We start from the raw sequence: 27676 nt of genomic DNA, 5'->3' as shown, positions 1-27676 counted from the left end.
TATTAATTGGATTAAATGGGTATTAACCCAATTAAACCCAATTAACATTAATTTTTATTGGGTTTTAATTGGGTACCCAATTAACCCAATTATGATCCAACTATCATTTCTACAAATCACCCAACTCTAAAATGCCCCAAAACCACTAAAATTACCAAAATATCCCCTCAACCTAAAAAGCTTAAACAGCTTTGTCTTTTGCTACTTAGGTCTATGTTTTCAGACAAGGTCAAACAGTAATGCTAAAAGTATTAATATTGTCTTTTGAACTTTTAGTCAATTGAGTTACTTCATATAAAAATTTGGGAGAAAAAAAGAAATGCTATCAATATCTAGGACATAGACCAATAATTCATAAAGATAATGTAAAGAAGTAATTATATGCAATATTATAGTTTCTTTTTGTTAAAACGTAAAATTCAGAATTCATATACCTAGGTCAAAAGATATACTGTGCCGCTATGGTGAACAAAGACTATAGTTTATAGAAAATAAAATTACTAGTTGAGACACGTGAAAATGGCTCAAGATGTGATTAAAGAGAGTATGTTATGACTATACTTTTAACATTACTTTTTCAAACATCTATCGTCTATGAAAGACATCAATCATATTGGCATTCTCGATCATGCTCAAATGATAAGCAATCAAAACAATAGTTTGCGTACATTCATGTCCAATGCCTATTGTGCTATTCTCTCAAAACCAGCGTCAAATGCACTTTCAGCGACATTTAAAAGTTAAAATCCACAAGACAAATTAGTCTTGTGCTTCACCACCCATGGAGTCCACTCAGCTGCAAATTCCAAAATATATTAACAATTTAGATGATTATCAAGATGAAAGGATCATCTAAAGTACAGTCATGGACCAGAATTTAGAACCTCAAGCAATGTATTAGTAAAAGACCAGCATAGGCAAGTTCAGGTGCAGCTCTTATTTCTTCAATTCTTGCACCACCTTTCCATATGCAAAGAACAAGGGTTCTTGGCTGACAAGACCAAATTTTCCCTACTCCATTTAATCTGAAAATTTTTGAGATTAATATTATTCATAAGAACTTTGCCCACCTGAAGATCATTGTATCACTTTGAAGAATTGATAACTGCTGACTTCCCGCGCTTTTTCTTTGTCCAACAAAAGCTCAAGTTTTGCTATCTGGAATATAGAAATAGAATCAATTAAATATATTTGCTCATTTAATAAAGTTAAATGATTGAAATAAACATAATTAACTTGTGTCTCTAAATTTATGTGATATAATATTTTTCCTATTGCGTCATAGGCATTGATGTTTGATCCAGCAGAAAATGAACTTGTGTACGAAGCCGCAAGGCCTAGAGACCAATACTAAACCATCCATGTGGTAAGAAAAAAAGGAAAAAAAGGCATAATAATTGCACATGTACATTCATATGTTGTGGTTGCACACATCTTCATTAAGGAACTTAAGCTACTAAAGTATCTAATACTTTGCTATTGCTGCATATATAACTTTGGAACTAACTCTATTTGGAGAAAAGGCATAATCAGATACAATAAAAATCAGCAATACTTGAAACAAAAAACAATAATGAAGTTGTTCAATTATAATTGATAAATTTATAGAGGACTGAATTTAAAATGATATGAATGAACATGTGGAAGTATTAGGAATTTTAGATCCTTATGGTCTTAGTTGCTATGTCTAGGATTTGAGTAGCCACATGGATTCATGTAACCTATGAACCTTGCCCATTAATGCCTGGCATTTTACTGATAAGTGAGAGAAAGAGATGTATAAAATGTTTTGTTGACTAAAATAAAATGAACTCATCATTACAAGTGAGTATTCACTGTAGTTTATTGTTCCACTGATAAAGAATTTAAGACTTTTTAGTTTCAATTTTTTTTCTTATTTTTTTCCTCCTACATTTTTTCTGTAACCAAATGGAGCTTAAATTTAAATAATCAATCACTAAAATTGTTGACGCTAACTTGAAATGTCAAAATTATGTGTTAATCCAATCTAAATGATTACCCAAATACCTCATTAGGGGGCACCTCTTCCAACTTTGCCTCTTTTCTTAGTATTCTCAATGAGGCTCAAAAGTCAAGCCAAATACATCACCTCCTTAGAACATTGAAAAGAAAGAATAGCACTGACATTTTTTTTTTTACAGAACAAACAAGATTGCTATATATCCTTTTATGAAGGATCTAGGTTAATGATTAACATACATACCTAAAGAAGTCAAAGTGGCAGTAAATTCTGAATCTGGTTCTCATTAATTCAGTTCCATTGACAAATAAAAGGTTGCAGGTTTATGCCACATCTTTCTTGTTTGACTCTACCATCTTAGCAACAACTTGAGTCAGTAAAAAATACTCAATCTCTTTAAAGAAGTGAGGTTATCATAATCAAGCATATTGCAGAATCCCCCCTGATTTCCCCAACCATCTCCTGAATTGCTACTTGCCTATACATTTGCCTCTGATAATCAAAGAAACAAGCGAATAAACTTGAAAACAGCTCAAAACTTTCCAATAAACACACTGAATTTATATCCATGAACACAACCACTCGTAGTAAGAACCCAACTAGACCACAGTAATGTCCATATAGGTCAATATGATCTAAATTCGATAGTTATAAAATCCTAAGATGGTAAAGCAAGATTTGTATTGAATACTTAGGAGAATGAGGTTGGGATTATAGTGCAGGAATCTTGTGGTCTATTACAAATAAAACTTACTTATTCTTTTATTTAATATGTGATGATGCAACCATTTGTAGAATTTTAAAAAAAAAAAAGTAAAATAAGATATGAAACGTGCAGGTAACAGTGCTGGAGATGTCAGAGCTTCAATGGCTAATATTTTGAAAAACACCACAAGAATTAACAAGAGATGTTTGCCACCACCATTGTCATTAACTGCTTTACAAACTAACATTGAACTTGTTTCAGATTGGATAAGCCAACAAAAGATAAACAAAAACCAGGATTTAAACACAACAAAAATCCGAGATAGGCAATAAGTATAGATTACCCCCAATAAGAGAAAGATCATGCAGCAAAGATCATTTTGTAATCCAAATAATAAGTAGTCAGGTATTAATTCAGCCAGCATACTTTCCATATCATGCGTGAAGAAACCAAATTCAGGATGAATAATTATCATATGAAAGTAAAGAAATGTAATTTCAATGTATTGCAGAGTTTCAAGGTAACAAATTGAGAAATTCAGCATATGAAATCAGACCAAGTTTAAAATACTCAAAACGTCAGAACGCTTATAAAGAATAATAAAAAGAAAGCATAAAATTGAGATTTCATTCTTGTGTTTTATCCTTGACAAATAACAATAGAATATATGTGTTTATGAAGGATCTCGGTTAATGATTGACATATGTACTAAATGAAGTCAAAGGTGCAACAAATTCTGAAACTTGTTCTCACAAATACAGTTCCACTATCAAATATAAGAGAACATACTTATGCCAACTTTCTCGGTCCGTATCGCGTTCAAGTTTTTAATTCGGGCTCAAATCGTTTTCGTCGAGTTGATTCAGGTTTGAATTTGGGCTCGGATGTTGATTCGGTTGTGGATATGGATTTGGATTCGGATTCGGATACGGTTACGGATATGGATATTGATTAAGTTTGATGACTCGTCAACTCGATCTACAAGACATGGAGTTTTGAAGACATGAATAGAAAAACTAGTTATTTAAAAGAAAGATTCATAGTTTGTAACATAGCTGTTCTTAGTCAAACAATTAATCAAAATTAAACTTTTCTTTTTTTCCTTTGCAAAGAGTATATATTTGTTTATCTGTTTTAGTTAGTGTTTTTTCAATGACTTTTGTATCTTAATATTTTATTGCATTATCTTTCAAGGTCGAAAGGGTGTTTTTCTAAGATTAAGGCCCCCAAACTTTTCAAGAATTAAATTTTCACCCCTGTTATTAACAAATATATGTTTCCCTCTTCCCTAGAACTCTTCATATTTCTTTTATCAATACCTTAAATTAAATTGGTTAAATTTTTATATTTGTTTATTATTTTGACCCCTCATTTTTAAAATTTTAGTTTCGCCCCTAATGATGAAAATGGATAACTTCACATTATAAAAAGAGCAAAATCTTGACTTTTTATCAAGAGATTTATAATTAAGTATAAATATTTTATTATATTGAATTAGTCTATATTGATTCTCTATAATTTTGAGGGAACACTTATTTTTTTAGTTAAACCCTTTTTATTTACTTAAAAATAATGAAACAAAAGAGTGCCCAATTAAGTATAAATATTTTATTTTATTTTTTAAAATTAGTAACAATGAAATAAGATGAAAAGAAAAACCCTTCAAATCTCTATCTCTGTCTCTTTCTCTCTAATTGGATTTGCTAGCTATTGCAAAACAAAAATCATGCATGGAAGACAAGGCGACCAAAGGGATTTTGGGCCTCAAGCAACATCTAAATTGAAGCTTTTATATATTAAATTTTTTTTATTTTTAAATTCTTCTAATTTGTTTAGATGCAAAAGTTTTTAGTTTTTGTTGTTGAATTTCTTATTCATTTGTGATTTGTTCATCTAAATTTTTTTTAACTTTTTTTTTTTAAAAAATTCTTATTTGTTTGTGTGATTTCACCTAATTTATATACATACATACATACATACATATATATATATATATATTTATTTATTTATATTTATTTATAATATTTTGTTCAATGCTACCAACAAATTATCTAGTGAACCCTTTTGAGACTTAATTAATTTTCACAAAACTTGATTTTTGTTGTTGTTGTTAACAACTAGTGTGTGTTATATATATATATATATATATATATATATATATATATATATATATAACTACAAAGATAAATTAAAAAATAAAAATAAAAATAAAGAACAAAGAAATGAGTGGATTGTGGTCCATCGTCCAACTAAGCTTAGGGTTTTTTTTTTTTTTTTTTTTTTTTTTTTTTTTTTTTTTGTCGTTGTCATTAAAAAAACAATTTCTATTGAGAAATGTTAGGGACTCAACTAAATGTCACCACATTCTTAAATTAGCATAGCGAGAAATTTAAATTAGAGATTTATGGTGGCCCATGAATGAGTTGACATGTTAATTTAGGAATGTTGTAAAATTATTGTGAAATTTTATTGTGTTCACATCATTACATTTTTTTTAATCTATTAGCTAATATTTTAGGCTTCAATTATACTCTTATTGGTATAGAAATTTTCCTATTGATTCAAATTTGGGGGCCTTAGGAAGGTTGGGCGACTACCTAATTGGCCTAGTGGTAGGACCGACCCCAATGGAAGAAACATAATTCATATTGGAAATATTAAGGACAAAGTGATGTTAGGCGTATTACAAGCTTTACCATATTGAACTTGTAGTGACACAATCTATTTGTCTGCTTTGGGGATTTTCGCCTCACCTCAGGCCAAGGGCTTGCCTTGTAGCCGATATTGGATTTTGGCTTGACACCCGCACGGCTTTGTCCTCTTAGCGAGTGTGGGCATGCTCATTGTGCAAGAGTCCCACATCGCTTAGAGAAGCGCTCCCCCTATGCCTTATAAGCTTGCGCTGAAGGCAATAGGGTACCCTATTGCCCTATTGCCTTCAGCGCAAGCTTATAAGGCATAGGGGGAGCGCTTCTCTAAGCGATGTGGGACTCTTGCACAATGAGCATGCCCACACTCGCTAAGAGGACAAAGCCGTGCGGGTGTCAAGCCAAAATCCAATATCGACTACAAGGCAAGCCCTTGGCCTAAGGTGAGGCGAAAATCCCCAAAGCGGACAAATAGATTGTGTCACTACAGAACTTATATGCCAAAAATTATAAATAAATAAATAAAATTCAAACATTTATTTATTGGGTGGTTGATGAAGCCCATTAATTATATTCATTATTACATCAATTTGTAAGTTCTATTTATTTAATTTAATTTTTTTAGAAATATTTTCATCCTATGGCATCTACTGATAAAATAAAATTACTCACTCCTTTAGCATTCTCCATTAGGACAACAATGTACAAATTACCTATTCAGGTTGATCTAACCATATGTTTTCGGTGTTTCCCAGCTAGCATCATTTTCAATGAAGTGCAATTGGGACGTGACGTGAAGGCCTATTTATAAAAGCCTAGTTCATTACTCGAGCTGCCATAAGGCCCATGACAATACCAATACCGCACCATGTAACCATTTGTCCTAACTCTTAAGGCCTCTGAACATAGAGCCCATAATATATAGAGTCCGTCCATTAATATTGCAAAAGGCAAAAGCTACAAACTTTTGCTGAAAGTATTGTAGATAAAACTAAAATATAGCTAAAATAGTATAATGAGACCTATAATTAGTACCAAAAAGTACAATGGGACCCATGCATAGTACCAAAAATAAGTTGAATAGTAAAAAAAAAGAGGCTTTTTAAGCTAATGTCAAACGCATACTAAGAATTTCTTTCTCTCTCTCTCTCTGTGAAGCAGTGAGTTGGCAATAGATGATATTTTGGAAGGCCAAGTCATCAACCTGTTAAGGCAGAGATTGTCAGAGAAGTTGCAATTGTAATTGAAGACGATCAAAGCCTAAAGCTTACAAATAAAAATGAGTTATCAAGGTCCATTGTCAATACTAGCTGATATGAACATGAAACTATGATTTAAATCCAACGCAATCTACCATATAAGAATTAATTAAAAAAATTAAGATGAAAGTTGTAGGGACACGTTTTTTAGGCCAAGCCCAAGATGCATGAGACCTTAGACTAGTGAGCCCGATACAATGAATTTTTAGAGAGTGGGCCAAAGAGTTAGGCTTTAGTGTATGGACAACGATCATCACGATGTTCCTCATGGGCCGAGTTTACCAGAGAAAATTGGTCCTCGGCATGATCCGATAAGCTTTTCCTGGCATCCCTGGTATGTTGGGAGGGGAGGATCCCCTTTTCTGTTTCTCTTTATTCCCTTTTTATAGTCGTTTTCTTCCTCCTGAATGGGATCCCTACGGTAGGTATTTGTCCCATCAGCCTTTCCCTTTAGTTGTTGGGAGTGGTTGTAAGGACAGAGAAGTATGGTTTTGTCAGACACAAGGCACTTAATGCAATAGTGACAGCCTTTCCCTTAGACGCTTCCGTTTTCTCCATTGTCTTTTTCTACTTTAGTGTTTTTCCTGCCCCGTGAAACGATATGGAGTGTCGCTACTGGTGGTATGTTGCCTCTTTTACCCTAGGCTATATCTCAGTTGAGGAGGATTCTCCCATGGCTGAGGAGGGGTTTTCCTTGGGCTGGGCACTTGGCCCAATGTAGACATCGACATGGGCCTATTAATCTTTTGCCCCCCCCACACAATAACCCCTCAAAATCCTGCTGTCCAGCTTCTCGGACAGAGAGGATGGTTTTGGTGACATCGGGCCTCTGTCACGGTTTGCCAAATCTTGCCCTCCATTAATGCCAGAGTCTCTTCGTTTGCCCGAGGCGCGTTCCTGGCTGTGAGACATTCTTTTAATCTATCCAAGCCATGTCCCTATCGTTTCGGTACATGAGGTGTACTTTAATTAGGGCCCTTTCACAAGGTGACATAAATCCAATGGCTGAAGACTACTTTGGAATTCGAGCGAGAATGATCTTATTTGTAATTCCTTCTTGGGGTTTTGGGGCGAATTGATTGCCTCCATATTCGTCCCCTATATAAGACGCGCAGCGGGATATAGTCCCCCTTTATTTGCAGACCCTTGAGTTTTTCAGGTTTCTAACTCCCCAAATGTTCCCAAAGTCCTTACTATGAGAGTGACTGAGATTTAGGGAGTGAAATGGTCATTATTAGGGTGAGGGTGAAGGAAACAAACCCTCTTCAGAAGCCTTGGGTGTTTTTGAGATTCAGAATGGCCCAGTCTGGACAAGGGAGACAAAGGCTCAAGACCTTTTTTCTCCTCGACAAGGCAAGAAAGGAGCCTCTTCTTCCTTCAGCCAAAATCCGAAGCGGGTGGAGGTCGCATCAGATTTTTGGTGCTATAGCATTAGGACCTCCATCCGGTGTCGTATGTCATGCACGTGAGGGCCTGGATTTCCCATCACCAGTACCATCCATGCTTGCTCGATTGCTGCTAGAATGATACCTGCTTGGTTGATGTTAGAGCAGGTATAGGGATTGGGCATCACCGTTTCTTCCTCTCTTCCATCACTGGTGCCACCCAGGTGCCTCCGCTTCTTCTTCTCTTCCATCACTGGTGCCACCTAGGTGCCTCTGCTTCTTCTTCTCTTCCATCACTAGTGCCACCCAGGTGCTTCTGCTTCTTCTTCTCTTCCATCACTGGTGCCATCTAGACTTGCCTAGTCGTTGTTAGAGCAAAATTGAAGGATCTATCATCCCTGTGTATTCCTTTTTTTTTTTTTTTTAGTTAGCTTAAGATTACAGGCTTGTCTAAGCCCTTTTATGTATATTGTACTATCTCTTTATCTAATAAAAGATGATTTTATTGCATCTTACGTATCCTTTCTCTTCTGCAATAATTATCTTGTGAATGGATGTGTTGGTGTCTTTTCTTTCGAACCATACTTAGAACCGATGCCTTCGTCGGTAGAGTTATTACTTTAAACTTATCGAAATCGACGAGCACAACAGTGCCGACTTTAAATAAGTTAACTATACAAGACTAACCGGGATAATAGCCGCAGGTTCTGTATTGCGAACGGGGTGACCGCCTAAGGATGTGTAATCCGAAATAAACCGTCCAAGGGGGTCGCTGGGTATTAGGGTTCTTTTCCACGTTTCCGAAAAATTTGTAGCTTTAACTTGTTTTAAGTGTATGGTCCGAGGACCGAGGTGTGACTGTACCTGGTCTAAACTTAGAAATGCACCATTATGTGTTAGTTTCCACAAGGCCGGAGGTCGAGGACCATGCAATACCTCCATTCTGCCTAAGACTTAGGACCTTCTTGAAGTTGCTAGTTTCTCATAGGTTTGAGTCCGAGGACCATGCAATACCTTAGTTCTGTTCAGCACTTGGACTCTTAGAGTGTTTGGTTTCCCCATAGGCTTGAGTCCGAGGACCATGCAAGACCTTGGTTCTGTCTAGCACTTAAGCTTAGGCTCTTAGAGTGTCTAGTTTCCCCATAGGCTTGAGTCCGAGGACCATGCAAGACTTTGGTTCTGTCTAGCACTTAGGCTTAGGCTTTGAGAGTGTCTAGTTTCCCCCATAGGCTTGAGTCCGAGGACCATGCAAGACCTTGGTTCTGTCTAGCACCAGGGGCGGAGCCAGGGGGGTCGAGGGGGGGCAACTGCCCCCCCTGGCTCGGCAAAAAAAATAGTAGGGTGGCTTTTAAATTTTAGTAAGAAGAAGGTTTGTATTTGGTTTGACAATATATACATCTCAAAGTTGCATCTCTTTCTCTAGCTTTGGCTGGGACTTGGTGTCAATTCTCCACTTCACCTTGTGGATCCTTACTAAAAAAAATTCTTTATGTAATAATTATCCTACTTCATAAAATTTTGTATAATAAACCAAAACTTTGAGATAATTATATAATAACACAAACTTACGTTAGTTGTATTTGGTGTTCATACTTAATTACTAAAAATATTTTCATTTATAAATGGAATTTTTACTATATATATATATATATATATATATATATATATATATATATATAAAAAGAAGATGGCTTATTTATGCAAAAAAAAAAAAAAAAAATTCCTTTACAACTATCCAACATATATGTAATATGTGTGTGTTTCAATATGCATGCATAGTGTATATAAATTTTGCCCCCCCTCGAGTCAAATCCTGGCTCCGCCACTGTCTAGCACTTAGGCTTAGACTCTTACAGTGTCTAGTTTCCCCATAGGCTTGAGTCCGAGGACCATGCAAGACCTTGGTTCTGTCTAGCACTTAGGCTTAGGCTCTTATAGTATCTAGTTTCCCCATAGGCTTGAGTCCGAGGACCATACAAAACCTTGGTTCTGTCTAGCACTTAGGCTTAGGCTCTTAGAGTGTCTAGTTTCCCCATAGGCTTGAGTCCGAGGACTATGCAAGACCTTGGTTCTGTCTAGCACTTAGGCTTAGGCTTTTACAGTGTCTAGTTTCCCCATAAGTTTAAGTCCGAAGACCATGCAAGACCTTGGTTCTGTCTAGCATTTAGGATTAGACTCTTAGAGTGTTTAGTTTCCCCATAGGCTTGAGTCCAAGGACCATGCAAGACCTTGGTTCTGTCTAGCACTTAGGCTTAGACTCTTAGAGTGTTTAGTTTCCCCATAGGTTTGAGTCTAGCATGGTTCTGTCTAGCACTTAGGCTTAGGCTCTTACAGTGTTTAATTTCCCCATAGGCTTAAGTCCGAGAACCATGCAAGACCTTGGTTCTGTCTAGCACTTAGGATTAGGCTCTTATAGTGTCTAGTTTCCCCATAGGCTTGAGTCCGAGGACCATGCAAGACCTTAGTTCTATCTAGCACTTAGGCTTAGGCTCTTAGAGTGTCTAGTTTCCCCATAAACTTGATTCCAAGGACCATGCAAGACCTTGGTTCTGTCTAGCACTTAGGCTTAGGCTCTTACAGTGTCTAGTTTCCCCATAGGCTTGAGTCCGAAGACCATGCAAGACCTTGGTTTTATCTAGCACTTGGTTCTGTCTAGCACTTGGTTTGACCATCAACTTCTCTCTCGGAAGGGGATCCAGCGGACTGGACTACTAGGCCCGCGAGAATTAGCCCCTTGTCAGGTGCCTGAGGCATACGTCTGATGTCAGAAGCCCCTAGGACCACATTTTGCTTAACAACCCTTCCCACGTAATCAACGCTTCGAAGTGTGGGCCTGGGTGGAAGCTGAGTAACGACAATGACGATGTGTTTTAGGAAGTAAGAGGGAGGCTTTCGTGTAGTTTGTACCATCGCCATAACGGTCTTCCTGATGGACTCCTACTGGCAGGAGCTTGATCCCACCGTGATTAGCCGTTGCACTTGCTAACGCACGAGCTCTTCCCACAGACGGCGCCAATTGTAGGGACACGTTTTTCAGGCCAAGCCCAAGATGCATAGGACCTTAGACCAGTGAGCCTAATACAATGAATTTGTAGAGAGTGGGCCAAAGAGTTAGGCTTTAGTGTATGGACAACGATCATCACGATGTTCCTCATGGACAACGATTATCACGATGTTCCTCATAGGCCGAGTTTGCCAAAGAAAATTGGTTATCGGCATGATCCGAGGAGCTTTTCCTGGCATCCCTGGTATGTTGGGAGGGGAGGATCCCCTTTTCTATTTCTCTTTATTCCCTTTTTATAGTCGTTTTCTTCCTCCTGAATAGGGTCCCTAGGGTAGGTATTTGTCCCATCAGCCTCTCCCTTCAGTTGTTGAGAGTGGTTGTAAGGACAGAGAAGTATGGCTCTATCAGGCACAAGGCACTGAATGCAATAGTGGCAGCCTTTCCCTTAAACGCTTCCATTTTCTCCGTTGTCTTTTTCTGCTTTAGTGTTTTTCCTACCCCGTGGAACGATATGGAGTGTCGCTACTGGTGGTATGTTGCCTCTTTTTCCCTAAGCTATATCTCAGTCGAGGAGGATTCTCCCATGGCCGAGGAGGGGTTTTCCTTGGGCTGGGCACCTGGCCCAGTGTAGACATTGACATGGGCCTATTAGTCTTTTACCCCTCCCCCCCCCCCCCCCCCATCCCCACAAAAGTGTTCTACATTCTGCTTTCAACGCAAACTGAAGATAAGACAGAAACATTAGCAATTCAGTATGAAACAACTCAAACTTGCACTAGCAGGTACAAAAAGGGCCCTGTTTAATATTAGGAGGAGTTGCTTGCACTGTTTCTTATTATAGGTAGGTAAAGAATAAAACAAATAGGTTTTGGGCTCTATTTTAGATGAATTTGAGAAATAGGTTGAATAAAACGACTCAATTTCCACTTTTTGGTTTTTTGTTTTTGTTTTTTCTTAAGAGATAATAATTTGATAATTACGTCAAGAGATGAGAGATTTGAGTCATAAATATTTCAGATGAAAACACCAATAAGTATCAATTAAACTAAGATCAAGAAACTCCAAATCAATGATAGATCAAATAATTCGAATTAACATTAGAATTTCATTTTTTTTTTTTTTTTTTTTGTTTATAATATTAAGAAACTCTAAATCAACTAAAGATCAAACAAGGAGAATTAGCTTCTTTAATTTAACATATGTTTTTTGAGGTTTTAATTTAATATGTGCCTTTTTAGGGATTTAATGGTTCAAAGAAAAAGTTGATTTTGGCAACTAGAAGTTGATTTGTACTACACTCTCATATGTTGAAAATGTAGCCATTAAGCTAAACCACGTAATCTTTGTGTATTCTTGTGTTCTCTATTTTATGCTTCCACTTCTACATTTATTCTAGCTTATTCAACATTGTATATCAACGCTAATATTTAAAATAAATAATTAAAAGTTTTTGTTAAAAATGCTAGGAAGTACTAGTTAACTTTATGAGCTCACAACTAATTGCAATAATAATAAAATGGTTGAAGATTAAATATAAGAATTAAGACACGCAGTTAGGATGTGGTGGGCTGGTGATTTTTTTTTTTGTCCAACTTATTGGTTTGGTGTCAATCTTGGAATGGCTCTCATTTAGTTGGTAGCTCTCATTTAGTTAACCAACCATAGCATAGAGCCAACTCCAATCCTTCTATGTGTGCAAGCTAAGAATCCTACTTGTACTAAAAGTATATTAATTAGTCTAGGGTTTAGTCTACTATGGCTGGGTTTGGATCCACGTCCAAGTTTTGCGTTTTGCGTTTTGCGTTTTGCTTCCTTTTTTTTTTTTTTTTTTTTTTTTTTTTACTACACGCGTTTCAGACTTTCAGGAGACAAGCGCAACAGTAGCACACTGTTTAGTACTGTTTGGCCTGATTTTTTTGACTTTTCTGTCAATCAGTGGGTCCGTTTACTGTTCATGGACCCACAAATTTCATTTTTTATCAATTTTTTCATTAAAAATGGGTCCCACAGCACTATTCACACATTTAAAAATTATTTTGCTACAGTGTTTTCAGTTTTCAGTTTTCAGTTTCAGCAAAATAAGTTCTATCCAAACACACCCTATATATAGTCATGTTATGGTTTAGGTTAAAAATGTAACCCTTAAAGATATATTTCAAATGCATGCAATTTTTATTTCTAAAAGTGAAGGAGCAAAGTAATTTGGTGAAGCATCACTCATGCTGATCATTATCACCAATTGCATGCTTAGGATTCCTTTAAGAACACTCTACCTATCCATTTTGCCTCTGTTCTTTTTTGAGGGTACACGTATGATTTTTCTCTTAATTGCAGTAAATTTAGAAAAGCAAAAATTGCCTTTCTTTTGAGTAACAAATTCCTCATTATATTTATGGCAAAATTTAGGTGTAATATATTAAGTTTTTCAATCAAATTCAAATACATGGTTTCATTAACCAATAAAATATAAACAATTATATCTTTTCTAAGAATAATTAAATTTAATACAAATATATATTTGAATTTAATTGAATAACATAATATACCCCTATATCTGAGGTTTAGTGACAGTAAATTCAGTGAAGCAAAACTTGGCTTTCTTCTTATTGAAAATGTTGTCGTTGTATTTATACTTCTAAAATATATTTTAGTCCATATAAAGAGCTTGAAGTTTGATTTTAGTTCCTAAACTTAAATTTTTTTTTTTTTTTTTTTTTTTTATTGTCCTTAAATTATAGAAAACATTATACTTTTGGTTCTTCTGTCGAATTTCATTAACTTTAATCCTACATGTCTAATTAAGTAGCATTATCTTTAGCATTAGAGAGTTTGACACGTTTTTCCTACATGATCCCATCATTACGTTACATTATAAATAAATAAAAAAGACACAGGAGGTGAACTAGTAGCACGAAACCATATACCAGTGACATATGGTATGAAAGCTTAAGGAGAAAAAATGTAATGTTTTCAACAATTTATAAACAAAAAAAAAAAATTAAATAAATAACTATCTAAAGTTTAGGAACAAAAGAAAAATGACATGAAAACTTTAGGGATGAAAACAATATTTTTTTTCCTATTTATATATACACAAAAGTAAAAAGAAGTTGATAAATATATTCCTTATTTATTATAGCTTTTAGCCAAACCTATTTTTTGAGAAAATAATTTGATTCCCTATAATTTTGAGAATATATATATATATATATATATATTTTGAGGAAGAGCTTTCAATTAAAAGAGATATTTGTTAATTAACTTTTACTACATTCCAATAAAGTTGGACTCACCTGATTCGTTTTTTACGAGTGCAATGGAATATTCATTAACAAAAGCCTTCAATTAATTATTTGTTATTTTTTGGGCTACTTAGAAAATGGTCTATGATTTAATACTACTCATCAATTTAGAAATGGTCTATGATTTCCAGACCTTGCAAAAATGTGAATTTTGTGCATATAGACAACCATGTGCAAATTACCCATTCAAGTTGATCTGCTTTCGGTGTTTCCTACTTATCATCATTTTCAAGATGCTTGCATTCATTATTTCAATTACTCAACTAAAACTCAATTGCTTATTGAAGAGGTAGTGCAACTGTGACATGAAGGCCCATTTATAAAGCCCAAGTCAATTACTCAAGCTGCCATAAGGTCCATAATAATACAAAAACCACTTCATGTAGCCATTCAACCTGGGTCCTCTGAACTTAAAGCCCATCATTTTAAAGTGCAAAAGTTATAACATCAGATATCATATTATATCTGTATCCATATTCGTATTCATGTTTCTTTCCCTCTTGTTACTTATTAGAGCTATTGTTAACATTGCCTGGTCTCTAATAGACTAATTTTAAATTGTATAGATATTATTCTCTACTCTCCTCACGATTTGATAAAACAATAACACATATACTAATAATAGAATTTAATAAAATACATAAAACAAATTAAACGAAATCTGAATGATTTAAATTAAAGAAATAAGCAACTTATTATGAATGCTCATGGTCTAGCTTACAATTGAACATGCTTTAAAATGGAAAATCAACCAGAGAAAAAGAAAAATCAGGATTGCAGGAATTAATATTATATGGTAGTATTAATAATGTTTTTTGCTAGCTTTTGGATTAAAAACTACTCTAGTGCCACGCTGGTGGAATAACAGGTTGCAGCTACAGCAACTATCCAATCATCTCTAATCATTAAGTTGTTCAAGCTATTAATATGTGAGAAATTTTCAATTTGCCTATGTTGTGTACTAAAATCTGAGGTGAATTTATAAATTATAAAAGACCACCTGTTAGAAACCTTAGCTTCTACAATATATATACACGCACACACATTCTTTTCAAGATAACAAACTATAGATTTTATTTGATTTTTCCATTTTCAGTAAGGAAAGACACACTATTGTAAGGGGGACTCCAGAATTGCACATTCAAAATTTGCTTATGATGTCCAAAATACCGCAGTCTATTGTGTATTTTATTTGCAATCTGAAGAACAAAAAGCAAAAAGAGTAGGAGGAATCACTCTTTTTGAGTTATTTATCAATCATACTCTTTTTGTCATTGCTTTAATTTATAAAAAAAAAATTTTAAAAATATGATTTTTTAGAGGCCCCTCTGACATTAATAAATTCAATTAGTAATTGATGGTTGATACTATACTCTGCTGAACACCAAATCTATTTTTGTCATTTAAGTTATTAGAATAACACCAATAAATCAAGTTGAGATAAAAATACTAAAATTGGATTCATTATTTTGTTTTATTTTATTTTTTAAGATTGAGAACTGGATCCATTATTGGTCATATTTCGAATATGAAATAACCATTCATTCCAGAAATATTTAATAATTTTCCTTGAAAATGACAAAATGCTTAAATTGTTAATTTAGAAGGAAAAAGACAAATTTCACCTCCAACTCTATTAGAAACACTAGGAGATGCTAGGACTAGGAGTATAAACTAATCTACTTTATACTTCACCAATTACAACTTACAATGAAAGAAAAAAATATATTTATATGTAGCAAACTGTGGTTGGTGGTACATAAAGTGGAACATAAAAAATGAGACACAAATTTTTTATTGCTTTTGGAAACTATTGTTCAATTAATAAAACATAAAAGTTTTCAATTGGATTAAGATCAAGAAAATCTAAATCAACGACATATCAAATAATTCAAAATAACAGTAGAATTTTCTTTATTAATTTAATTTTTTTTTTTTTTTTTTTTGGTCTGTAATATCAAGAAGCACTAAATCAACTAAAGATCAAACAATGAGAATTTTCTTCTTTAATTTGATATATTTATTTTGGGAGTTTAATTTAATATTTGCCTTTTTGGGGATTTAATGGTTTAGAGAAAAAGTTGATTTTGGCAACTTGAAGTGGGAATCAATGGTGATTTAATGGTTCAGAGAAAAAGTTGATTTTGGCAACTTGAAGTTGGAATCAAGCCGACTGGAAATAAAGCTTCCTAAATGAAGAAAAAAATGGTACATAGCGTAAATCACAACTCTTATTGATGACCAAAATTTAGTGTTGGCAATTTTGTCAGATGTGCTCTATGCTACTAGCTCTTAGGATCAAAACTACATAACTGTGGATTTGATACTCTCTTGAACATGACTAAAAGTCTAAAATATTGTTTGCTAAAAATGCCTGGACCAAAATGACAATCATGAGACAATTTGCACATTAGGTACAATAATCACTTATCTAAAAAATAAAAAGTATTTAATTAATAATCGCATTACCATTATTTGTCACTACTGTAGAGAAACACTAATTTGTAGCATAATCAAAGTCTCAAGCTTCCCTTTCTGTATTATATAACACTATTTTTAACCACCGTTATTAAAATTGAGTGATTGATTGCATTTGTAGCATTATATAGCAATGTCTTGGACGTCCAAATTCAAATGGTTTGTAGGAGAATGCGAAGTAACATGAAAAATAAATGAAAAACAAAGGAAAACGAGAGCAACCAACAATTTTTAACGTGGAAAACTCTATGAAAAGGAACATAGAGAGAAAAACCACGGGCTCAAGCCAGTCTTCTTGTGCACTATTTTCTTAAGGTATGTCTTAATACAAGTTTTCCTTCCTCTTATATAAAGGGAAGGCGAAGAGTGTACACCACATCAGGTAAAATTCTATTGGCCAAGGCCATTGTTACATGCGAACGAAACATTTTGCTCCCTCAATGTCCTCTCTCCTCTGCCTGCATGGTACTACAATGCTATGTAGACGAGACACACCTACTGTTACCCCTGAAAGGCTTAGACATTGTTTCAGGTTTAGCTCTGCACTTGGTTGTGGGAGGGTGCCTCTGCAGAGTGTATTAGGAGTATTTCTTTTGTTGAACACATGCAAGACTCTGTGAGATCTAATCTCCAGTTGTTCCTCATTAGCTTTTAGATTAATAACTAGGTATATAGTTTCCCTCTCTTATAGAATTGAAGTGCAAGAACATTGATAGTAGATGAATTTCCATTAAGCTAGTAACAGATTTGTCTGCATCCGATTGCACCACTAGGTGATAGCAATTAACTTCATATCCTCTTGACATGTGACCTAAATGTTTGTGAAATACCTGGACCTGAAATTCAACCATGAGACAAGTTGCATGTTACATAGGATCAATCATTTAAAAAGTACTTGATAGAGTTGTTTCTAATTAATTTCTACCTTATTATTATTCGCAACTCCGCAGCAGAAAATGCTGGCCCTTCTCAGTTTGTCAAGTTGGTAAATTCACAATCAAAATCTCCAGCTCTCCTTTCTCTCTGATAATTTAATTTTGATCACCTTCAGATAATGGACAGGCCATGACAGTTGTAGCCTGGTTCACCATCACTTGGTTCAGTGCATCTTGAATTATTCGTTCAGGTTCAGCTTTGAGTGTATTTGTAGCCTTATTTAAAGCAGTATCTTGGACAACTGGTGGCTACCTGTTTCGTCTGCCTGCTGGATAATTGGAATTGTCATAGTATTACCATGATATGACAGTCCTGCATTTTATTTGACAGAAACTAAATGAAGCAGTATGGTCCAATGAGTCTGTAAGAGTCACAAGCAAATGCTGAACTCCAAAAAAAGAAAAAAAAAATTATAATCCTACATTTATCAATTGTAGAGAGGAAAAAGATTGAAGTAATAATACTTCCACTTTTGCTTTATCCATTGAAAGCTATTTAATGTTATTTTACTCTAAAGTAGCTCAATTGACTTAGTAACTTGGATCATTAAGAACTATCAAATGATGAGTTTAGCAAAATATTTTACTGTACTAACCTGTCGGAAGCTACTAACAAACCTTTGCGCGCTTGTAACTTTGATGCAGCTTTGCTTTCCACCTCATTTGCATTTCCTTCTCTCATATGCAGTGTTGGCATGGATGCATCATTGAACAAAAATGATTTTTGACTGACAAGACCAATCTACCAGCTCATCCACTTCCATTTAACCTTACAATTTTCAATTCCATCAGGTAAGGATTTAGGATTAAAAGATCTTTGAAATATTGCAGTCACTATGCATTCCCCATTTCCACTGTTTCCAACAATTGTGACTTATTGAAGGAAGAGAGTGACAACAATACAATTATGACTTGATGAATCTTTCATTTTTTTTTCTTTTTTCAATTATGACTTGATCATTTAAAAAAAAAAAATCCAGCAAAGCTTTGGTGCTAAAGCTGTATAGAAGTAAAAAGGTAGTAAAACACAATTTGAAAATAAAATTTAACTTTGCCAAAATGAATGGCAAAGATGAGGCCTTGGAAAACCTGAATATCCAGCCTAGTTGGATATCTAAAGCTTACATGATGAAGCTCATCCTGTACCCTGTACTTTGAATCTATCATTGCTAATAAGGAAGCATCAAAAGCTTTGTCTTTTGCTACTTGGGTCTATGTTCTCAGACAAGGTCAAACAGTAATGCTGAAAGTATTAACATTGTCTTTTGAACTTTTAGTCAATTGGCTGACAAGACCAAATTTACCTTACTCCATTTAATCTGAAACTTTTTGAGATTCATATTATCCATAAGAGCTTTGCCCACCTGAAGATCATTGTATCAATTTGGAGAACTGATAACTATTGGCTTCCCACTTTTGATTTATCCAGCCAAAGCTCAAGTTTTGCCAGCTGGAATATAGAATTAGAATCAATTAACTATATTTTCTGATTCAATAAAGTTAATTGACTGAAATAAACATAATTAACTTCTGTATCTACATTTATGTCATCTAATATCTTTCCTATTGCGTCATAAGCATCAATGTCTGACCTCCTCTTTAAGGGTTTCATACATCTTAAAGTTTGTAGTTTCATCTCGAAGAAAATGCACTTGTGTAGGAAGCCGCCAGGCTAGAGACCTGAAACATCCATGTGGTAATAAAGAGAGAGAGAGAGAGAGAGAGAGAAAAAAAAAGGCATAATACCAGCACACATGCATTCATATGTTGTGCATGCACACATCTTCATCAAGGAACTTAAGCCAATAATGTATCTAATACTTCTTTTTTCAATTTCTTTTTTCTATTTCTGCATGTATAACTGTGGAACCAACCCAGTTGGAAGAATAGGCATAATCAGATATAATAAAAATCAGCAATACTTGAAACAAAAAACAACAGTGAAGTTGTTCAATTATATTTGGAAATTTATAGAGTACTGAGTTTAAAATGATATGAATGAACCTATACAAGTATTAGGAGTTTTAGATCCTAATGGTCTTAGTTTCTATGTCTTGGATTTGAACAGTCACATGGATTCATATAATGTATAAACCTGTACAATGATGTTTTGTTGACTAAAAGAAAATGAACTCATCATTACAAGTAGTATTCATTGTAGTTTCTTGTTCCCCATGATAAAGAATTTAAGACTTTCTTATTTCAATTTTTTTCTCTTCTTTTTCCTCATACTTTTTTCTGTAACCAAATGGTGCATAAATTCAAATAATCCATCACTATTTTTTTTTTATTATCTAACTTGAAATGTCAAAATAGTGCATTAATCCAATCTAAATGAGGCTCATTGGGGTGTCCAGTGAAAAGGGGATGATTATCCAAATACCTCATTAGGGGCACCTCTTCTGGCTTTGCCTCATTCCTTGGTATCCTCAATGAGGGTCAAAACTAGATTCAGTTTTGAACTCCCTCATTGGACTCTGTTGCAGAATAAGATTTTTTTAGCAGGGAGAGGGTCTAGAGAAAAGGGGATGATCTCGATGCACAATAGAAGTAGAAGAACATGGGGAAATTGATTCTAGAAGCCAAAATTTAAAATCAAGACAAAAAGGATTTAGGACGATATAGGAGCACTTGAGTCATTTTCAGCAATAACATGATAGCAACATTGAAAAGAAAGAATAACATTGACATTTCAATTTGTTTTTTTTCTTTCCAAACACACAAGATTACAATATATATTTTTATGAAGGATCTAGGTTAATGATAGACATACATACCTAAAGAAGTCAAAGTGGCAGAAAATTCTGAATCTGGTTCAAGCAAATTGCAGAATCCCCCCACTGATTTCCCCATCCACCTCCTGAATTGCTGCTGGTCTCTACATTTCCCACTGATAATCAAAGAACCAAGTGAATAAACTCAAAAACAGCTCAAAACTTTCCAATAAATACACTGAATTTAATCCATGAACACAACCACTCGTACTTAGAACCCAAATAGACCACAATAATGTCCAAATAGGTCAATAAGATCTAAATTTGATAGTTATAAAATCCTAACATAGTAAAGCAAAATTTGTATTGAATACTTATGAGAATGAGGTTGGAATTATAGTGCAGGAATCTTGCAGTCTAAAATAGATAAAACTTACTTATTCCTTTATTAACTTGTGATGATGCAACCACTTGTAGAATTTAAAATAGTGCAACAGTGGCTAGATATGTCAGAGCATCAATGGCTAATATTTTAAAAAACACCACAGCAATTAACAAGAGATAATTGCCACCACCATTGTCATAACTGATGTACAAACTAACATTGAACTTGTTTCAGATTGGAAAAGGCAACAAAAGATAAACAAAAACCAGGATTTAAACCTAAAAAAAATCCAAGATAGGAAATAAGTATAGATTACTGTCAATAAGAGAAAGATCATGCAGCAGAGATCATTTTGTAATCCAAATAATAATTATTAAAGTATTAATTTAGCCAGCATATTTTTCCACATCACACATGAGAAATCAAATTCAGGATGAATAATTTTCATATGAAAGTAAAGAAATGTAATTTCAATGTATTGCAAAGTTGCAGGGTAACAAATTGAGAAATATGGCATATGAAATCAGACAAGTGAAAAATACTCAAAATATCAAATCACTGATAATAAAAAAGAAAGCATAGCATTGACATTTCCTCATTGTGTTTTATCCTTTGACAAATAAGTTAATGACTAACATACGTACCAAAAGAAGTCAAAGATGCAACAAATCCTGAATCTTATTCTCATAAATACAGTTCCACAGTCAAATATAAGAACAGATTTATGCCAAAATTTTCCTGTTTGCCTCTACCATTGTAGCCATAATTGGGATAGCCAGTGATACTTATTCTTTTTGATGATGTGTGAAATCAATAGGCTGAATGCTATTAAGAAGGAAGGCTGTCATATCCAAGCACATTGTAGAATCCCAATAATTTCCACACTCCTCCCATGAATTGATGCTTTTTCTACATTTCACAGGTGACTATCCACTGCATTTAGGTTGTGGCTATCATCTACATATCTGCCTGAACATGTGACCAAAATGTTAGCTAAATGCCTGCATATAAAAGGGAATCATGGGAGAAGTTGCATGCTATTAGTATCAGTCATCTAAAGAGAAGAAAAAGATGATAAAGTTAGATAGTTAGTTTCCCTTAACATTTATTTGCCACTCTACTGTAGAAAAAAATTGAGCACTTCTAAAACTATTGGGTTGGCAATCTCACAACTCTAGGGGATGGTATTGGTCGGTCTTGTCATCCAACATGAGAAAGTTTAGAACTCAAAATAACTTGTAAACTAACAAAATGAAGTGTGGCACTCAACCTTTTTATGGAGTTATGGTATTGGTCGGTCTATATACATTCAATTTAGTCTCAGGGATATAAGCTGTCTCAGGTCATTCCGGAGCATTTTCACCTGGCATCATTCAATAAGTATGGATTTCAGAATCTAAGCTCCTCTTTTCAAATAAGAATTCTGCAGGATGCTTATAGAGTTTGACTAAAAAAAAAAAAAAAAAACAGAAGTTAGGATTGTATAATCATTGTCTTCCCAAAGTTTCTCACTAACCAGGGGCATAAAATGAATACCATTCCTCAAAAATATCATGTCTTCATTAAATTTAAGCTGTGTTTTGATGCAAACTATTCTATGAAATAGAAGTTACTGACAGTAAATCTCATAAGCTTAAATATGCAGAATCATCAATTAAACCATTAAGTTTTTAAAATCCTAGAGCTCACCTCTCACAAAAGATGTGAAAAGAACCACTACCAAAGATCACTTTTTCATATTTGATCTTCATTTCATATTTTACAATGAAATGAGAACTGCTTTTAGTATGTAAGAAGATAGCCCCGGATACCCAGATAAATTGGCATACAGTTGAATGTCAAGCAGGTTCTTGTTTGGAGAAGGAAGAAACATAGAAAACAGGAGAAAAATGGACTTCTGGAGAGTGATTTATTAACTGGTTTCAAAGTTCTTGGAAAGGTCGAGAAACCTAATATATGATTAATGACTTACCCTATATTTTGGTTACTAGAAGACTTCTAAGAACCAAAGTAACCAAAATCGATTACAAGCCAGAGATTGTTAGAGAAGTTGCAATTATAAATGAAGATGATCAAAGCCTACAGCACACATTTGAAAATGAGGCATCTAGTTCTGTTGGCAATACTTGTATCTATATGGATAAGAGTAGTAATAAAAAGACACTAGATCCCAACTTTGATCATAAAGTATTAAGCGTTATGAAGAATCTGCCATAGTGAAAATCTTTTTCTTTATTTTTTTCCCCTTCGAACAAAGAATGATAATGTAAAAGTAAATAAAAGACTATTATTTGCTTACCTTTGTAGCATTTGAATTCAAGGAGAAAGCCAATAAGCAACCACTTTTCCTTTATCCAAGTGTTGCTACCACGAATATCAACTTATGAATTATGATCTAAATCCAACGCAAGCTAAGCAAGACAAAAAAAAGATAGGAAAGAAACATTAGTGATTCAATATGAAACAACTCATTCCTGCACAAGACAAAAAAAAGATAGGAAAGAAACATTTGTGATTCAATATGAAACAACTCATGCACAAGCCAGAAAAAAAAAAACATAAAACATATTTTTTTTATTCAATTGTAGAAAAGAAAACATGGTGGAGCTTATAACCGAAGCATAAAAAATACCTGCATAAGCTAATTCTTCTGCCAGATATACTTCTCCCCACAAATATTATCTCCTTATCAGCAATTGATGATCCTCACCTGACAAGATGAGAAGAAAAACACCCAAAATACATCACCAAATCAACTTATTTTGAGATACAAAAAGAAACAGAGGAAAGAATTCCATATTCTTTATCCTAATATGTGAAGAAAGCATGCATGTGAGGAATGAAAATTCTATTGGCAAAGATAAATAAAACAAGAAACCACCTCTAAATAATTATAATTATTCACCACTGAGCTATTGACTTGTTGAACCACTGCAACGCCCAAAAAATTTGGTAAAGCCCCGACTTTGTTCTGCATAATGAAATTAAATAGCCAGGAAAAAATTAGCTATATAATTAAAGATGGTGAAGAAGAATAATTTTGTTTTGCATAATGAAATTCAATACCTGGATCTTCTTCTTTTGGTGGAGCTAGATCTCCTCTCAAGTTTTCGATGCGAGCAACCCAATCCTGGCTCTTGCAACTTTCTACTAAAATGGGACACCTCCGAATGTCCAGTGTCTTCAAAGACGTTAGGGCAGGCAATGAAGTGAAATTGGGGCAATCAAAAATATGGAGTGATTGAAGAGACGTTAGGGCAGGCAATGAAGTGAAATTGGGGCAACCAGAAATATCGAGTGATTGAAGAGACGTTAGGGCAGGCAATGAAGTGAAATTGGGGCAACCAGAAATAGAGAGTGATTTAAGAGACGTTAGGGCAGGCAATGAAGTGAAATTGGGGCAACCATAAATACTGAATGACTGAAGAGACGTTAGGGCAGGCAATGAAGTGAAATTGAAATTGGGGCAACCATAAATACTGAATGATTGAAGAGACGTTAGGGCAGGCAATGAAGTGAAATTGGGGGAACCAGAAATAGAGAGTGATTGAAGAGACGTTAGGGCAGGCAATGAAGTGAAATTGGGGCAACCATAAATACTGAGTGATTGAAGAGATATGATTTCACAGATCCACTCCGTCAATGTCGTCAAACTTGGACAAATATAAATGTTGAGATTTCGCAGAGAGGTGGCCTGTTGAAGCCATTCCAATTCCATCCCATCCCCATTATAATTATATAACCAAAATTCCTCAAGTGCAGTCAGATGTATAGATTGAAGGACATGACCATCACTGCCTTCTATCATACCAATATTCAAATATTTTAATTTGGAGAGAGGGGTGAATGAGGCGGCAAGTGTTGAAGAAGAATAAGAACGAGCAGACGAGGTTGACTCTGCTACTGCTGTTGTTGTTGGGTTTTGCTGAGATGTCGTATTTATCATTCCCATCGATATTGTTCGCTCCAATGGCCTCAAATTAGAGTTTCGCAGCTTTAGTTTTTCAAGATAAGGAAATAAAGGCATGGAAGATAGTTTAGGGCAACCAAAAATGTCTAGAGTGGAAAGGTGACAAAATGAAGGAAGAGAATAATTCTTTGCTGTTATCGTCGATATTTCACCGTAATTATCGGCGTCATCTTCGTCCTCCTCGATGGAGTCGCTCCTCCTCCACCATCCCTTTAGATTAGGACAATTCCAAATTTCGAGGGATTTTAGGGGTGGAAGTTTAAAACTCTCTGTTACGTACTCAAGAGAAGGAATATCCTTCAAATAGAGAGTTTTGAGAGAAGGAAATTGATGCAATGGTAGCACATCTTGGCTATTCTTCAATGAATCTAACTTAAGCCTTACAAGATTTTTAAGTGAAGAAAGCCAGCTTGGATATTTTACTCCCCTGTAGCTTTTTAATTCCAAACTTTTAAGATTTTGGTTTGGTTCCAAAGCTTCGACTGACATCTCATCGTACTCAACATCCACTTCTCTTTCTATCCACTCTAACACCAAACCTTTAAGGTGTTGTTTTTCTTTCAAACATGACTTATATTCTAATTCAGCATCTTTCTTGTGTCTCAGATTTTTAATCCTTAGATTTTTTCTCAGCTGGTTTAATCCGTGAAGTTCCTTCAACCCACTACCACTCTTAGAGTCCGTACTCAACACATACTCAGCTAGTGATTGGAGATTAGTCAATTGCCCAAGTCCACGTGGCATATGAGTCAATCTATAGCATCTTACAGTGATAAGATGCCTAAGATTGACTAATCTAGAAATATTTCTTGGCAATTCTACAAGTTCATCACAGTTATAGAGATTTAGTATCTCCAAATTTTGCAACCTTGTAATTGAATTAGGAAGCATCTTTATGCCATTCAATGAAAGATCAAGGTGCCTTAAATGCTTCAACTTTCCAATAGAATGTGGAACACTCCTAATGCCAGTCCTGTTCAAATCTAACAAGCGTAAGAACTTAAAACTTGAAACAAATGCATCACAAGTTGACTTGTTCCATACCATTTGATTTGGATCATAAGTTTGACTAGGCAAAAGAAATGTTCTTATCCTGCTTGCTTTAAACAATGAGTTTGGAATTTGCTTTGATGAGCCTAAATCAAAACCAAATGACACATGATAGGTTTTTTCTTCAATTCTTTTCCCATTTATTTCAAAAGTGGTGCTCTCTAGTCCCGCTACTAATATCGCAAGATCATGCATGAGGTCATGTATTTTGAATATAGATCTTCTGTCTTTTTGAAAGAATGATCTCCAAAGTAATTCCATAAAATACTTATGACCAACATCTTCTAAGCATTGGTTTTGACCTGATAGCCTAATGAACCCTTGTGCCATCCATAGCTTAATTAATTCCTCTTTTTCAAACTCATAATCCTTTGGAAATAAACTACAATAAGCAAAACATTGTTTCAAGTGTGATGGGAGATGATCATAACTCAACCTTAGGGTTGGTAGGATATCACTTTCATTTACCTTTGAAAATTCATTATTTTTGAAGGACAACCATTCCTCTTCAGATTTTTTAGAGTACAATAGGCTTCCTATAGTCTTTATGGCAATTGGAACTCCTTTGCACTTACTAATGATTTCCATTCCAATTTCCTTAAATTTTGAATTTTCTTGTTCTTGTCCTTTTTTAAATGCCTTTTGCTTAAATAAAGACCAAGAGTCCCCATCATTTAAACCCGTTAAACGGTGTGTTTCAATAGTTTTTGAACTCTCTGCAACCTTTTCCTCACGTGTAGTCACCAATATTCTACTGCCTCTTGCACCACCCAGTAAAATTTCTTTTAGCCTATCCCATTTTTCTATATCATCATTCCACACATCGTCTAATACAAGTAAGAATCTCTTTCCATCAATCTCTTTTTGAAGATCATTTATTGATGCGTTCCTTTCAAGGTTTTCTAGTTTCTTACCTTTTGCATATTCTAGGATTTTCTTAACAATTATATTTACATCAAAATCATCAGAGACACACACCCAAAATTCTCTCTCAAATTCTTTTTTGATTTCTTCATCATTGAATACTAATTGAGCTAATGTGGTTTTGCCTAGCCCTCCGATTCCAACTATTGAATAAACTGAAACATTTTCTTCAATATTGGAATCCAATAAACGCTCTAAGATCACTTTCTTATCAAACTCCCTTCCAATAACAGTTTCAGCACGTACAAAATAATCAGTCTCCCTAATCGGATTTGTGACTTGTGTCTCCCTAGGACGTTCATCTAAGTGGAACTTCTTCCTATCCTCTGCAATAGCATCTAGTCTCTCCCTAATGGCCTGAATCTTATGACCCATTTTAAGACCATATGCAAGTTGGTTCGATTTGGAAAAGAAGACGCGTACCTCTTTCGCCTTCTTATTCCTAGTCATCACTTCCCGTCGTAAAACTTCAGTGGAAAAGTCATCCAGCAAGTCGTCCGCTTCAAAAAGTGCATCTTTCAGCCTTCCCAGCCAATTCTTGATGGTATGATTCTGCGCCTGTTTCTCCTCTGCATCCAGAATGACAGCTTTGATGGTTGAAACAGTGTCCTCGAGCTTTTGAAGCTCCTCTTTGACACCCCAGATCAGTCCAAACTCTTTGAGAGCTTGGTTGCCCAGTTGGCCAATGATTCCTTCAGCTACGATGAAGAGAGCTCCTTCAGCCATTTCTCAATGAAGGTGAATGAAATGAATCCTTGAAATAGTTAAAGGTAGGTAAGATGAGAGCAATGGTTTGTGAGGAGACTGGCTTAGGCAGAGTGATCAACATATACAAAGAATAATTATTTGGACGTAACTGTTTAGATGGCTGTATGCCATGTTTGACTAGTCAAAAAAGCATCACATGGGCTGCGGAGCTGGCCTGGCCCTCATAT

The 27676-nt window shown here is 34.8% G+C and overlaps 1 protein-coding gene and 1 long non-coding RNA gene across 39 annotated transcripts in view; one reads left to right on the top strand and one right to left on the bottom strand.

The window, feature by feature from the left end:
* LOC126723859 (putative disease resistance protein RGA4) overlaps nt 1-27565 on the bottom strand; it is a 29084-nt gene extending 1519 nt beyond the window's left edge. Inside the window, exons 1-11 of one of the 38 annotated variants that reach the window (XM_050427790.1) lie at nt 23864-27564; nt 23679-23768; nt 23430-23507; nt 23097-23208; nt 22068-22160; nt 21442-21766; nt 20476-20588; nt 20082-20175; nt 19291-19378; nt 17689-19148; nt 17082-17599 (exon numbers count right to left, since the gene is read on the bottom strand). In XM_050427790.1, the coding sequence (XP_050283747.1) occupies nt 23710-23768; nt 23864-27467 (3663 nt within the window). In that variant the 5' untranslated portion in view covers nt 27468-27564 and the 3' untranslated portion in view covers nt 17082-17599; nt 17689-19148; nt 19291-19378; ... (5 more) ...; nt 23430-23507; nt 23679-23709. Of the gene's footprint in view, nt 1-17081; nt 17600-17688; nt 19379-20081; nt 20274-20475; nt 20589-21441; nt 21767-22067; nt 22245-23096; nt 23209-23429; nt 23516-23678; nt 23769-23863 lie in introns of those variants that run through there. The other 37 variants (XM_050427811.1, XM_050427815.1, XM_050427806.1 and 34 more) reach the window with 37 other exon arrangements.
* LOC126723866 (uncharacterized) lies at nt 93-19150 on the top strand. The gene is made up of 2 exons (XR_007654500.1): nt 93-228; nt 18928-19150. It is a non-coding gene; the product is annotated as an uncharacterized LOC126723866 (long non-coding RNA).
* Nucleotides 27566-27676: the final 111 nt, after the last annotated feature.

This window comes from Quercus robur, chromosome 4 (assembly GCF_932294415.1).
Source record: "Quercus robur chromosome 4, dhQueRobu3.1, whole genome shotgun sequence".
NCBI lineage: Eukaryota > Viridiplantae > Streptophyta > Magnoliopsida > Fagales > Fagaceae > Quercus > Quercus robur.
Note: the sequence above shows the minus strand (reverse complement) of the source record. Positions and strands in the feature narration are given on the sequence as shown.